The sequence below is a fragment of the Ammospiza nelsoni genome, chromosome 1 (assembly GCF_027579445.1).
Source record: "Ammospiza nelsoni isolate bAmmNel1 chromosome 1, bAmmNel1.pri, whole genome shotgun sequence".
NCBI classification, from domain to species: domain Eukaryota; kingdom Metazoa; phylum Chordata; class Aves; order Passeriformes; family Passerellidae; genus Ammospiza; species Ammospiza nelsoni.
Genome location: NC_080633.1, coordinates 56,118,350 through 56,134,680, shown reverse-complemented (window position 1 = coordinate 56,134,680; position 16,331 = coordinate 56,118,350). Strand labels below are relative to the sequence as shown.

At 41.3% G+C, this 16,331-nt stretch overlaps 1 protein-coding gene across 1 annotated transcript in view; it reads right to left on the bottom strand.

The window, feature by feature from the left end:
- LOC132074501 (dual specificity calcium/calmodulin-dependent 3',5'-cyclic nucleotide phosphodiesterase 1C-like) overlaps positions 1-16,331 on the bottom strand; it is a 55,226-nt gene that overhangs the window by 19,441 nt on the left and 19,454 nt on the right. The window contains exons 7-8 of the mRNA XM_059474359.1: positions 9,288-9,389; positions 7,817-7,937 (exon numbers count right to left, since the gene is read on the bottom strand). Coding sequence (XP_059330342.1) covers positions 7,817-7,937; positions 9,288-9,389 — 223 coding nt within the window. The remainder of the gene's footprint in view (positions 1-7,816; positions 7,938-9,287; positions 9,390-16,331) is intronic.

Genomic DNA, 16,331 nt, shown 5'->3' with positions numbered 1-16,331 from the left:
TTATGTTAGGAGCCTGATATACAAATATCAGGGTAGAACACAAATTAAACACAGAAATATTTCTAAGTAACATTCCTTTACTGTGTCAGCTGTGTCACTCTCAATGACACATCTCTCAATGCCAGCTCATAATTCTTCTCTTACTCCTTAGACCTTCTAAAAATCACAGTGGCTAATTATCTTGGAAAGAACACCTGCCTGCCTTTGTGACTGCTCAGAAAGACACTTGGTTTCTAAGCTGTTTGAGCAGCTTCCTAATGGCTAGCTAAAATGCATTAGTAGAACTAATTAATTAAGGGTTGCTTTAAGAAATGCTCAAACATGTTGAGTATAAAAAAACCGGTTTTGTACTTAGAATCTTTCATACCTACAGCATGGTCACTTGATGTATCAAGACCTGTGCCATGTCACATCTCAAAATACTGGGAAATAAACAGAGCTGGGGATCTTTTCTAATATAGGTTAAGTCAGGCTTTATGTCTCTGAAGAACACGTAGCATAAGGGAAAGGAAAGGGTCTGCAATAAGTGACCATAAGGAAATACATTTCCAATCCTAGGTCAAGCAGGGTCCTTACAATCATAGTCCCCTTGGCTAGTAGTAGTTCTCAATATCATGGTTTAGGGACAGTATTCTCCAATTTACTGCTCCCACTAAAAACCTCAAAACTCACTACTTGCTCACTACCTATTACCCATTGCACTCCCTCTGGAGTGAAAGGTTGGAAAGGAGAATTGAAGGCATAAAAAACGATACAGACTTAAGAACAATCTCTTGGAAACAGCAATGAGGTAAGAAAACAAACCATAATCGCAACAATATGAATAGCAGAATTGTACAAGAGAACAGCAAGTGATTCACATGCAGATGCTCAGCATGGAGCCCAACCTGACTGCTGCCACACTACCCCAACCCAGAAGAAAGCCTTTCCCCCATCTCAGGAAAATTATGTGAAGTGGTATGGAATAACCTCCAGGTCCTAGCGATGCCTCCTCTGGCTGCTCTAAAAATTACCCTGTCCTGTTTGAACCAGAACAGTACCCACTCCTTATTCTATACCATTTGCATTATGCCAAGACCTTACACTTTCCAACTATATATTTATATCATTTTAGAGAAAATATATATATCTGTATGCGTTTACAAGCACTATTATAATTTTTGTAGTCAATGGCCATCCCTCCAAGATATCTGTTAAGTTGATTTAGTCCATGACTGTGGATTCTATCCATCCTAGACATCTTCAAGGGCAGGAGGGCTGGTGTTCTGTTAGGTGTGTGCAAGATGCATCAGGAGCTCACAACTGGTGTATCTGGAGCAGTCCATATCCACTGTTCATGGTGCTTATGGCATACAGTGGCAGTGTCATTCAGCAGCCAGTATCATACAATTCAACATTACAGACTCTTCTCACCCAGAAATCAAATCCCTTCAAGGTAATGTTTCCCTATCACTCTGCATTACACACCAAGTGCACCCAGATCCTTCAGCAAAACAATCCCACATTTGCTTGAAGCAGGGCTAAGCCAAACTTCTTTCCAAACATATTCCTCATATGCACCACAGTGACTTTGCCCCCTTATATGGTATGTGGAGGTTTTAATTGCACAGGAGGAGCTCAATTAGTGGGGCCTCTAGTATGGAGTAACCAGATGCCTCCACAAAATGTAGATCCTAATGCTTGAATATCCCACCACATATTGCTTTCTACATCTTTTTTAACATCCCGTTTTACCATTCAATATTCCCAGAGGCTGGTGCATGATAGTGAATATGATATACCCACTCCATACCATGATTTCTGGCCCAGGTCTCTCTGAGGTGATTTTTAAAATTAGTCCTGTTGTCTGACTCAATTCTTTCTGGGGTGTCATGTTGCCACAGAACTTGTTTTTCAAGGCCCAGGATGGCATTACAGGCAGTGAGCACATCTCCAGTGGTTGTTTCCACTACTGTAAGTACATACTACTTGGTGGGTTTGAGCGAGTGTTTTGTGAACAATCTCCCTGGCCTCCCCATATTTATATTTCAACCATTGTCCCCCATCCCACAGAGGGTTTATGCACTTGGCCTCCTTGACTGCAGTGCGTATTTCTCAGTTGTGGATAACCTGAGAGACAGGATCCATGGTTAAGTCCACCCTCAGTTACAAGCCCATCTCCTCCCTGTTACATCTCTTCCTTGATGACCTGAGGTATCATGGGCCCACCGAGCCAGAAATAATTCACCCTTATTCTGCCAATCCAGATACACCTGAGACACTTTAATCTTGGCAGCTCAATCCACTCATCCATTGTTGCATTGCCCTTCAGTAACCCGATTCTTAGGTGTACTTGCATCTACATGACTTAGTTTTACAAGCCAGGCAGCAGTGTCTTGCCACATTTCAGCAGTCTGGATGGGTTTACTCCACGCAGTCAACCGGTCTTTTTCCATTGGTCTGTGGGCCACCCCCACAGAGCACTTGTTACCATCCACAAGTCAGTGTAGAGGTAGAGTGCTGGCCATTTGTCTCATTCAGAAAAATCTAAAGCCAGCTGGACATCTAACAACTGCAGCCTAAATCCACTTTGTCTAATTGCTGCAACTCATCACATAGAACTCCACACAATGGCTTTTGATTTTCAGTATATTCCTACAAAACAGCCATCAGTAAAGAGTGCATATCACTTTTCATTTTCTGGTAGCTGATTATATATGGTGGGAGCTCCTCAGCACATGTCATCTTTTCCTCCTCCAATGATGATGATAGTCTAAAATTTTTGCCTTGAGGCCAATTCGTGATTTGTGGTTTTGCCTTCAGGCCAATATCCCTGGGCAATTAGGGGTTTCTGAGTGATCAGAACAGACCACTTAGCATGCATCTGAATATGTGAAGAGGACTTTCCTTTTCAATATCCAGCCTCAAACAGACTATCAGGGTGCCACAAAGAGCTGTACTTCAGTGACAATCGCTTCTGAAGCAGTTAGAACTCCTTCTTCATAAACTGCCAGTAGCTCTTTTTCAGTTCAGAGGTAACAGGCCTCATATCCTTTGTATTCCAGACTCCAGAATCACAGGGGTTTTCTTCAAGTCTCCCAGGGTACCTTCATCCAGAGATTCAGGAAGGATCATGCTCCCTGGCTGCAGTGTACAGCACACTTTTCACATTTTGTCCTGCCCTAACTGGGCCTATTGCTCCCAAGGAATCTCCTGTTTAATTTGTTACAAATCTTGTTGCTGTTCAGGACCCCACTTAAAATGTTTCTTCTTCTGGGTAATTTGTTAGAGAGGGTTTACAATCTGATTGTAATCTGGAATATGCATCCTTCTAAAACCCACAGTACTGAGGAAAGCTTGTGTTTCCTTCTTGCTGGCTGGTGAGAACATAGCTGCTATGTTTTTGACCATATCCACTGGAATCTGATGATATCTATCTTGCTATTTTACTCCTAAAACTTGATGTTCCTGGGTAGGTCCCTTGACTTTGCTTTATGGCAAAATTGACCTTCAGGAGGATGTGGATTATATTCCTTTTTCCAAAAAAACTCTCTCTGTTGTGTTGCACCATACAATAATGTCATCAACATGTTGCAAGTGTTCTGGAGCCCCACTCTCTTGAAGTTTAGTCTGAATCAGTCCATGGCAAATAGTGGGGCTTCCACTCCTGGGGTCATCAGTTTCAGGTGTAGGGGACACCCCTCCAGGCAAAAGCAAACTGTGGCCTGCATTCTCTTGACAAAGAAATGGAGAAAAACACATTAGTAGTGTACATGATGGCACCATCTTTCTGTCTTGGACTCCAGATCATCCTTAAATTCCAACATATCCAACACAGCATCTCTCAGTGCTGTTGTGACGGTGTTCAGGATACAACAGTCCACTGTCAGTCTCCACTGGACTTACACACTGGCCATATGGGACTGTTAAAGGGTGAGTGAGTCTTACTGACCACTCCCTGGCTCTCCAGTTCATGAATCATCTCATGGATGCGGGTCACAGAGTCCCGGCTGGGGCAGTATTGCTGATGATGCACTGCTGTAGTAGTAACTGGTACCTACTGTTCTTTAACCTTCATCATTCCCACAGCAGAAGGGTCCTTTGAGAGACCAGGCAAGGTGTTCAGCTGTCTAATTTCCTCTGTCTCCACAGAAACTATTCCAGAAGCCCGACAATGCCCTCTTGGGTCCTTGAAATAGGCTCTCCTGAGTGAATTTATGCCAAGGACACTCAGGACCTCTGCGCTAATCAGAATGGGGTATTTCTGCCTTTTGTTTCCAGTACATTCATCTGTTGGGATCCCCCTGTCACCAGAGACACAGAAATAGATTCTCTCTGTAATATATAATGTAAAGTAATTCATGCTTAGGGGGAAAAAGTATAAAAATAAAAATTGTAAAATAAATTTAACATCCAGCGAGCCTCTGACCACGGACAACCTGGAGACAGATTACCACACTGAAGTTACAAAACTCCTGGTGGCAGCAGGAGAAGAATGACTCGTTTACTAATAAAAGAACGTGGCTGGTGTGGAGATGGGCTTCCCTCGGAACCATCAGGGAACACCCAAGGACGATCAGTGTTTGATAGATACCATCAATCAAGATAACCAAAGTCTTCGATAAACATACATCTGAATATACGACTTCCCCTGACATGATCAGTGTCCGCCACTACCCAGGAAACAGCAATTGTCCAACTCTGCACAGTAAAATTTTAGAAACTTCATACATATGCAGGGTAACAAAAGAAATCGGGGCACCTCTGCCTCAGGCATAAAAAACTGTATAAAACAGCCCTGCCGGAGATGGCATTCGTGATCAGAGGGAGATCTGATGCGACAGAAGTCAGATCCAGGTTCACCCAGTGTCGATCCCAGGCTTGACGCTGTCTCTTTGACTGTGGCTTCTGAGGACCGTATTTTCAGTTGCGAAAATAAAATCTTTTGCATTTATTAATTTAGCTTTCTTGTTGATATGTCCCTATAGATCCTGATGGCATCAGGGTACAGGTGTGCTAGTGTCAACTGAAGCTTTATACTCCTGCAGGTCTGATGCACAAAGCCATCAGATCCATACAGTCCAATTGATCAGGTTGTCCCTTTCCTCCTGCTGGAGGCAGAGCCCCTCTAGTTGTAGTCATAGTCATTGTTCGTGTCTTGTAAATGTGAACTGGATGTCCTTTCAAGAGGATCAGAAGAATGGATTCCATTCCATTGTGTCTGACAACTAGCCCACTGGAAACTGGAGCAGCATTTATGCTTGAAGAATTTTCTGTGGTGGTTGTCCTTCCTCTCAATTCACACACTTGTGCTGCTAGGGTAGGGGTGGGTTTTCCATCCCACTTCCTCATGTCTACTCTGGGGTCAAGTAAAACTGCAGGTTATCTCATGGCGTGTGCCTTTTCCAGAGACTGTGGCCCATACTGGAGGTGCATAGGGCATTTCCCCTCTAACATGCTTGAATTTTCAAGTCTGTCCGCAGTTGGGAAGGAAAAAAATTATTTCATATTGCCACGGTAGTGTAGTCACCTGAAGCCCTCTTTATTATCTTTCCTTCATTGATATCAATGCTAATGAGTTTGTTTACAAGAATGGTGTGCTGCATACAAACTTCTGCCACATGGATTGTGTAAGCTGGACCTGATCTGAGTTTGCAAGGGACTGCTTGTTTCTTGAACCCTTATAGGTACCTACAGTGCAGCTAATTCTTTCAGGTACTAGATACATTTCTCCACAGCTTTCCCCCTGCTTGACCACACTACTAGAACATACTTGCAAGAATTAATACCTTTCTTTCACACTTGATGGAGCTGCTCCAGAGACTAAGAGTTTCTGTTCTCTTCCCAAACCCTTTGTCAATGCCCACACCCAGGACAGGGCTCCCAGTGGCATGGCTTCACTACCAGGGTTAGGTACCACAACCTTGTGAACACACCAAGCAACACTGTGACCACTCCATACATAGTAAACCAAATGCCTAGATCAAATTTGTTTCCAACACTCTGGGACCACATCTGCTGTTATCTCAATTCTTTGAGTCCCACAGTGGGTGCCAAACTAGGCCGTTTTGGTTTACGAATGGTATCCTTAAATTTAGTACTCCCACCAAAAAACTCCAAACCATGACTGCTCACTGCTCACTTACTCCTCTCTTCCCCTTTCCCTTCCCCTTCCCCTGCAGTGGGCTGGAAAGGACAATTGGAGGCACAAAGGTAAAGATTAGCAATTGAAATAACAGTAATCTACTGGAAACAGCAATGAGATAAGAAAGTTCAAGAGAGAGGAAGTGATTCACATGGAAATGCTCACTGAACACCACCCCAACTCATAAAACAGCCCTTCCTTCATCCCTGGAAAATGAAGTGAGATAGAATAACCTCCAGGTCCTAGCCATGCTACTTCCTGTCTACTGCAAAAAGTAACTCTGTCATGGCCAGAACTAGGACAGCAATTTGTGAGATGTGAGTTTTTCTTCTAATATTAAGAAGGGATGTACTCATTGATCTAGTACTCAATAACTTCAATGAACACAAGTCTATGCTTCATGGTAAGCTTAATCGTTTTCCTGAAGAGGAAATTATTACTCCATCTGAATTTGGAATTAGAATATGAGTTTTATATATAGCGTTATCTAAAAAAAAAAAATCTGTCTACTAAATTAGGGTAGAATTTGTTGGCTGAAATTAAAATACTCTTTAAAACATATAAAATAATAGATTGTCTTCATTACATGTGCAAAATAAATCAAAACTTGGAGATTTTGTGGTCTCACATCCTAAAGTGAGGTAATCTTAATTTCCTCATAAGTCTTTGGCAGTCATGTATTTTATCACATCTAGTATAACTTTGAGCTAGAAAAGCATAAATATGCACAGATTTTCCCTAAAATTCATGTTAACCTCATCCTACATGCATGAGCCTCCTGTGTGGCAAGACAGAATGAGTTGCAGGTATGAGCTATCTGCTTCCACCCAGTAAAACAACTCTTGGTTTGAAAAACAAACCAAAGGAATAATTTCAAAGCAAATTTTTGCAATATCCTTGTTAAAACAGGGATTACTGCAGTGTCTTTAAAAACAGATACCATTTTTTAAAATTGTCTGAGCTTTTAAAGAATTGTCATATTTTCCCCTTTTGCATTTAGATTTACTGTAGAACATGAAGTTATTGGACTTTGCAGAGAAAATAAGCACTTAAGTGCTAGCACTGCTTAGGTTAGCAACTCACACTGGAGAAAAGTATCCTATACACTCCTTAAGTGCTCTGTTTGCTTTTACTTATTGTTTTTATTTAATTCTTTAAATACTTTTTATTAATCACTTGAGAACCTTATAATCATCACACAGAGCTCAATGATTTGTCTAGATTTGTGGGTCAGTCAACAGGTGATCCACAATGAACTATAATTTTGATCAGTTCACTTCTTTTAAAGTAAGGGCAAAGTAGGCCTTTTTCACATCCATTCCAACAATGAAAGTAGAGTTCTCTAAAGTACACCTACACAAACATGGTTTTATGGTTCTAGAGCTGAGTGACATATATTCCATCTTTTCCTAATTTGAAAGACTTATTAGCTTCCCAAATTAGAATTTTTTCTATGTAGGTAATGTTTAAATCTATAGGGAATGTATCAGACACTAGCTTCCTATCCTATGCCTAAGAGGCATAATAGCCAGTGCTAATTGTGCCAGAGGACAAAGCTCCATACTATTTGGGAGGTTCTTAAAAACATCAGAGAAAAAGAAACATATCCGTGTTAACATTTTCTTACTTCCTTACCCAGTCCTACACACTCCCTCTCAACTGCAGAAAAGAAAAGAACTTCCCTAGCTTTACCTGTCTGAAGAACTCCTCTAGCAGAGACATGGTCCAGCGATGATGGAGATCCCAGGCCTTGGCTGGATGACTGATATCTGCTGTATGTAATAACAGTGATAAGGCTTTCGGCTTGTCAATTCTGAAAACCCAAAGGATCAAAAAAATTAATTGTCTGCTCTTGCAGGGAAGAATGACAAATATCTTACCTACAGGAAAATAAGGTAATTATAATCTTTGGCCAGGATATTTGTGAAGTGGTTTCTTTGATCATAAAATCAAACAACTGTGAAAGACTGTCTTATTTCTCCAACATATTTGATTCCTGGTTTAAAAGAGATACTAAGAAATGCAAAAAGAAATATTGCTCAGCTTTGCTCAGAAAATTTACAGGGTTGCTTGTAAAGATTTTAAAAATGAGAGCACCCATACCAAGAAAGCATTATTTACTGGGTTCTTGGGCTAGCCTCTTAGGTTATGGTCATGCAGAGCTGCTGTGCTCCCCATTTAATCAGTGCTGTATTTATTCAGCTTAGAAGAGAAAATAGTCCCTATCATCCCACTCTAATGAACAGTGGGGATGTCTGGGACTCTGACAAATCTAGACAATAACTGATAAATTTTTCTCTGATAGAAGACTAGTATGAGTACAGAAGGGAATCCTGATTTCACAGAAAAAAAAGTGCTGGTGATTTCTGATTATCATAACCTAAGAGGCTAGCCCATGAACCCATTAAATAATGCTTTCTTGGTATGGGTGCTCTCATTTTTAAATTCTGCTTTTTGGCTATCCAAAATAGTTGAAGGAGTTGTAGCTTTTGAGGGGATCAAATGGCCAGCAACACCCCACTCTGATACAGGTATAATTCTGATACAGGTATAATTCTGGTATATCTGTGTCCAGGGTGAATAACTGCCCATCACTCAAGGCAATGTAGAAGGAATTTTTGGGAAAAAGCTGTCGACAAAATACTACAGCTCCCAGTGGCATACTGGGAGAAGAAAAGGCTTTCCCCATAGTGCTCCATCTGTTATTTTCCAGTCCTTCCCTCAGTGGATCTCAAGTTTTCATCTGTTCTCTGTTTATGAAGAAGGTCCCTTTTGGGGGTGGCAGCTGATACCATCTGCATGAGGGCAAAGTGCAAGTTATGTTCTGCAGGTCTTATAACCTAAGTCATACTCAGTTATAGAGGTTACTCTAATGACTCATGTCCTTGATGTTACCCACCAGGGAAATGCCCAATGAGGCTGGTCCCAACAATGGTGACATTTGAAAGCTTTGGGCCACCAGCACAGAATATAGATGTGCATGTAGGCATGTGCCCATCCCTTCATAAGTGAAATAATTCAAGACTCACCAGCAGAAAGAAAATTGCTGTAGATATCAAAGAAAGAGAGGGCCTCTGGAGAGGTGCTTTTGAAGTTTAGCACATTGGCAAAGCACAAGCTGAAATGCAGCCCCCTCACTGGGCTATGTTGTGAAATGACTCACCCTTCTGGTTGCTGCAAAGCATTCTTCATAGCTTTGATTTGCTGGAAGTGACAGGACATATCGGTAGCCAACACCATCTCAATGACTAGAGCTCTAAATTCCCTTTTGGATAGCATCACAGTGAGGGCAGCAAGGAAAGAGAAGCACAAAAACCACCATCAGACACACTCCAGTCTCTTTTGTTATCTGCAAATTATTGGCAGTAATGCTTTTGTATGTAACTCTTCATTCCTTTTCAGGGATGGGGAAGAGGATGAAGGATTTTCTGCACAAACATAGAAATGGGAGGTATGCAAATGAAGCCAGGTGGCTAATCTTTGGTAAGAGAAATATTAGATGTTTTCTGAAGAGCACATTGGTATTAGTATTCCTTTTTCAATTAAGCACAAACTTCCTAAATTGTTTTCTTCTCTAGGGCATTCTTAGAAGGAAGGGAAAAGACTGTTTAAAGCCTCAGAATGAGATACCTTGATTCAGCTGAACAATATGCATGTTTAAGGTTGAGTCATATGGTGGAAACTCACCACATTAAAAAAATTGCCTAGTGTATATGATGCATATATGAAATAAAGACCTTTGAGAACCTGCACTACTTCCCTGCTATTATTAATTCAAAATATTCCTGTATGAGATTTTGTAAAGCAAACTTGCTGTCCTGTTTGTTTTGTTTTTCTGGACTAGAGTTGATTTTCTTCTTAACTGGTAAAATGCTGTGTTTTGGGCTTAATATGTGAATAATATTGATAACACACTTGATGATTTTGTTGTTGATAAGTAGTACTTACTCCAAAACACAGACCTTGGAGTTTCCCATACTCTGACAGTGAGCAGGTGCACAAGAAGCTGGGAGGGAGCATATCCAGGACAGCTGATCCATCTGGCCAAAGACATACTCTATACCATAGAACGTTATCCCCAATATATAAACTGGAGCCAGTGATCATTACTTGGTGACAGACTAGGCATCAGTCAGCAGGAGGCGAGAAATGGTATTGTTCATCACTTGTTTCTCTTGGATGTTATTTCTCTCTCTCTCTCATATTTTCATTACTCTTATCATAATTATTATCATCACCATTAGTAGTAGTATTACAACAGTAGTTTAGGCTCCAGTTGAAATTTCTCTGAAGGTGATATGGATGTTCCTAAACAGTTTAAAATACCAGAATGTTGTGATCTAGCACACAATACAAATTTATTTTCTCTTTCTCTCAATTCAGTCTCTACAGATTACCAGAGGAAGAACAGCTCAAGTTTAGCATACCAGCTCAAGATTTTGAAGATTGAAATGGGTCAGCACTCATTTTAAAAGAAATCACTACTGTCCTTTTTATGAACGTCTCACAAAGTCTATTTTGATGATTCCTCTTTTGCTCACAGTAACTGTGCTCAAATTCCAGCCCCAGGCCACCACAGTGCACAGGCCCAAGACAGCTGTGCTTACCTAATCCCATGGGTGGCACATAATGGATGCTTCACCATCACAGTTCTGCAACACTGATGGTATCAGTTTGCTTTGATCTTCACCCCCTATAACCACCTCCTCCTCCCAACCCATAAGTACAATCAGTTGCATAGTTAACAGCATTTGTTTGATGGCAAAACTGACTTTGAGGACAATGTGGATTATTTTTTCCCCTTTCTCAAAAACTTCCTGTGCCATTTTACCCCAAAGGATCATGTAATCAATGTACTGTACGAATGGAAAAAACAACATATTTTGACTGGTCCAGAGGCTCAATGTATTCTTGGCATAGATTACCTTAGGAGTGGTTATTTCAAAGACCCAAAAGGACTTTGTTGGGCTTTTGGGATAGCTGCTGTGGAGACAGAAGACAGTAAACAATTAAACACCTTACCTAGTCTTTTAAAGGACCCTTCTTCAGTAGGACACCTGAGGGTTGAAGTAGAGCAGGTACCAACTGCTGCCAAACAGTGCACCATTGACAATACCACACTGACTGAGACTGTGATTCCGATCAGTAAGATAATCCATTACTGGAGATCCACGGAGCAGTCAGCAACTAGTCATGGCCTGAATGAAGTCACATCCCCACTGAGTATTGTTGTGTCAGACATGCCAGAACTTCAGTATGAATTGGGATCCAAGGCAAAAAAGTGGTGCCACCATTGACATTGCTAATGCATTTTTCTCCACTCCTTTAGCAGCAGAGTGCAGGCCACAGTTTGCTTTCACTTGGCAGGCATTCCCTTCACCTGGAAACAATGACCCCAGGGGTGAAAGCAGAGTCCCACCATTTGCCATGGAAAAAGGTGAAGAGCCACAACATCTACAGTACATTGATGACATGATCCTTTGGGGTAAAATGGCACAGGAAGTTTTTGAGAAAGGGGAAAAAATAATCCACATTGTCCTCAAAGTCGGTTTTGCCATCAAACAAAGTAAGATCAAGGGACCTGCACAAGCAATTCAGTTGCTAGGAGTGAAGTGCCAAGACAGACATCAACAAATTCCAGAAGAAGTTATTAGCAACATAGCTACTATGTCCCCTCTGACCAGCAAGAAGGAAACACAAGTTTTCCTAGGCAACATGGATTTTGTGGGGATGCAAATCCCAGGGTACAGCCAGACTGTAAGCCCTCTCTACCTTGTGACACAGAAGAAAAATTATTTCATGTGGAACAACAACAGTACTTTGAACAGATTGCCCATGCATTAGCCCTTGGGTCAGTCAGGATGGGACAGAATGAGAAGAACATGCTCTACAGTGCAGCCAGGAAGAATGGTCTTTCCTGGAGCCTCTGGCAGAAGGTGCCTGCAGAAACTCAAGGATGACCTTTGGGTTCAGGGATACAAAGGATATGAGGCCAACTACACCCCAACAGGAAAAGTGATCTTAGCAGATTATGAAGAGGTTTGAGCCACCTTAGAAGTGATTTCCACTGAAGCACTGGTCATTCTCACACACTGACTACCAGTGCAGGGCTGGATATTAAAACGGAAAGTCTCTTCCACATATCATGCCACTGATGCTACATGAAGTAAGTGGATGGCTCTCATCACACAGCAAGTTTAGACAGGAAATCCTAATAACTCTGGGTTCTTGGAAATCATACTGAACTGGCCCGAAGGGGAGAATTTTGGAGTATCACTTAAAGAGGAAGATGAGTAGGTGACATATGCTGAGGATACCCCACCCTGTAAGCAGCTATCAGAGAGTAAGAGGCAATACACTCTCTCCACTGATGGTTCTTGCTGTATCACAGGGTCTAATAGGGAATGGAAAGCAGCTGTATGGAGCCCTAAACAGTGAGTTGTGGAAGCTACCAATAGACAAGGTGAATTCAGTCAGGTTGCAGAGCTGAAAGCCATCTAACTGGCTATGGATATCACTGAGTGAGAGAAGTGGCCAAAACTCTATCTTTACACTAACTCATAGCTGGTAGCAAACCTTTATAGAGGTGGCTGAAAAGTTGGATAAAAGCCAATTGGCAGCACAGAGGAAAACCCATCTTGGCTGCTCAACTATGGCAAGACATTGCTGACCAGGTAGAGAAAATGATCATGAAAGTTCGTCATGCAGATACATATGTGCCTAAGAGTCAAACTGATTATGAGATTCACAGCAATTAACAGGTAGAGCAAGCTGCCAAAATTAGTGTCTCAGGCAAATATAGATTGGCAACACAAGTATAAGTTATTTCTAGCTTGGTGGCCCCATAATTCCTCAAGTCATTAGGGAAGAAGAGTTGCAACACACCAATGGGCTTGTGACCAAGGAGTGGATTTGACCACAGACACTATATCCCCAGTAATCCATGATTGTGAGACATGGGCTGCAATCAAACAGGCCAAGCAGGTAAAGTCTCTGTGGTATGGGGGGCATTGGTCGGAATATAGGTATGAGGAGGCCTGGCAGATTGATTACATCACACTGCTACAAACCCACCAAGGCAAATGCTGTGTGCCCACAATGGTAGAAACTACCACTGGATGGCTGGAGATGTTCCCCATTGCTTCGTGTCACTGCCCAGTACACTGTGCTGGGCCTTGAAAAACAGGCCCTATAGCAACATGGCACGCCTGAAAAATTAAGTCAGACAATGGGACTCATTCCAGAAATAGCCTTATAGACAGACACCTGTACCAGCTGCTGGGGAAGTCAAGCAGAGCAATGGACTGTTAAAAACAACACTGAAGGCAATGATTTATGGGGCCTTCAAGCTGTGGCATCTGCATTTAGCAAAGGCTATCTGTCTGGTTAGTTAACACCAGAGGTTCAATTAACTGAACTGGCCCAATTATTACCTCTGTGCACAATAGATGGAGATAATGTCTCATGACGCGTATGAGAGTGATGTCAGGAAAAACAGTTTGGGTTAATCCCACTTCAAGCAAAGGCAAACCCTGTCATGGAGTTGTTTTTACTTGAGGACCTGGTTACATATGGTAGGTAATGCAGTGGGACAGGGAAACATGTCATGTACCTTGAGGGGATTTGACTTTGGATGAGAACAGTCCATAATGTTGAATTGCATATGTAACATTTGTTGCTGAATGGCAATGCCACTCCATGTTGGAAATAACATGAACAATGAGAATGAACTGCTCCCATTAGATCAGTCATGGACCAAATGAACTCAATCCACATCTTGGGCGAACAATCAGTGACTACTGAAACAATACCTGTATTTGTATGTAGTTGCTTATATGTATATATATATATACACATATAGTTAAAATATATTAATTGGGACATGATATAGATGGTATGGAATAAAGAGTGGCTAGTCTTGGGTGGGCGACCCAAAAAATGGGAATTGTATTCTATTATTCCTCTATGTCAGTCCATGCAGTTTGTGTTACTGTCTCATTAAGACCCAGGGATCAGAAGTGGATCCAGAACCAGTGTTTTGGGTCCATGGAGACTGGAGGTGCCAGGGTCCCTTTAAGAGTGGGGGAACGCAGGCAGAGCTCTCTTTCTTGTTTCTCTGTGGGCTGCCAAGAGAGTTTCCTGGGCATACTCTCCGGGCCAGGGCAGAAAGAAGCAGAAGCATTCTTTAGTTTCTCTCTGAACTCTGTGGAAAATTGCCTGGTGCAGGTATCTGAGAAACTGCATTTGTCAATCCTAGGCTGTTTTGGAGGAAATGTCCTAACAACTTTTTTGGTCACAGTTGCCACAAGGAATCCCTGTCCCTGCAGCTGGAATAGGACCTTTTCTTTTTTTTGGGAGCTTTGTTTTTGCTACTGTCATGCAGGACAGTCATGCTTGAAAACTGATCCTCCCCTCTTCCTCCATGAGTTACAGCTTTGCAACTCACCTGCTGCCCCCGATCCAGCTGCCACTGTTGACAGAGCTGCCACCACTAGGAAAAACCCTGTCAGGTGGTATGGAGCAAATGGTTCAGTAAAATTTGACTGGTTTTGAACAAGAATAGCTCCCCAAGTTTTCCAGGATTCCTTTCTTTTATCCTTGTTCCCCCTTTGTTGTTGTTTGGGGCAAGAGGGAGTTTTGTAATCATGGAGGTTCAGTTGTACTGCTGGTTTTTTGGTTTTTTTTCCTTTGCTCTGTCTCTCTATCACATGGTTGGGAGAACAGATCTTCTCCACCATCTTTTCTTTGTTGTCTGGCTGATGTCATCTTCTACAAAAGTCTCCATATTGGGGAGGGGCATCTCTGCCATCTTGTTTTCTTTGTTCTTGTGGGAGTCCATAGGATTCAGAACTTTGTATCTTGTGGTTATTACTGTTATCTTGATTATGGCTGGGTTTATTTTAGAAAAAATTACTTTGATTATGGCTGGGTTTATTTTAGCAAACTTACTTTTCAACTTATATTTTCTTACATTTGTCTCTCTTTGTTGGTGACAGGGGAGGGGTTAAACAGAAAAAGAAGGTAGTTTGTTTCCCAAGCTCCACCCCATGAATTGTCTCTAACCAAGACACTTCTCAGGGAACAGCATCCAGTTCTGGCTTCAGAATTGAAAGCAACACCTGTGTGGCAATCAAGGAACTGCAGAAATGCAGATCATAGCCACACAATGTTGTTCCCAACTGTGAGCAACTCTACAGTTGTTGAAACTGGCCTAAAAGACATACCAAGAGCTGCACTACACATTGTTAGCTTGCACTTCTCTCTTCTATACTTCATCACACAGTACCCACTGGTGGCATCATTTTTTTTCATGTTTCTCACTAAGCTGAGATAATTCAAAGGATAATTCCACTTCTCAAAGAAAACAAAAGCCACAATCTAAAGGCTGATCTCCATCAGTCTTTACAGCAAACGAGCTCAGCTGGCTTACATAGAAACCCACAGACAATGAAGTCTGCTAACAGTGATAAGAATTTATAGAAGTCTAAACCAGGAAAACTTACTGCACAGTTACAATAATTACGTCTCCTGAACTGATCTATGTGGTTAATTTTGTTCAGTCAAAGTCTCAGAACTTTATTATTACAGAAATAATTAGGAAAACACTACATTAGAAGAAATATCATTGGCTAATTCTCACTAAAGGTATAAAACTCAGAATATGCATGTGCCCATCCTGAGTGCATAGGAACAAAATTTTACAAGAAAATGTTACATGATCCTGCTACCACTCACACACTATGACTTATGAAAAAAAGCATATGACTAAAGTCAGTAGAAAAAACATCATAGTTTCTCACCACAATCTTGAAACAAATAAAAGTGATTGACAAAGAGGGTTCAGATTTATTTGAGGGGCAAAATACCAGGCAGCTTTACTGAGAAAGTTAGTATTGAATTCAAAGTTACTTCCTGAAGCTGTACTCCTATACAAAGCTAAACAACTAAACATTTTGCAGATATCTTTTTATTCAGCCTTTATTCAACCTCTTTATTTTAATTATTATTTTTATTTTATACTTGGCAGTAAAGATTTTAATAAACTGTATGGAACTTACTAACAAATATAGTGTCAAAAAAGATATCTGTAACATTATATTGGAAAATATACGTTCAATTTGCAGTTTTTCTTAGCTCACTGTCATCTGGCTTTGTTAGAGTTTTTTCATTTTATAATTTGCACAAATGGGATTCACAAAATGCAGCA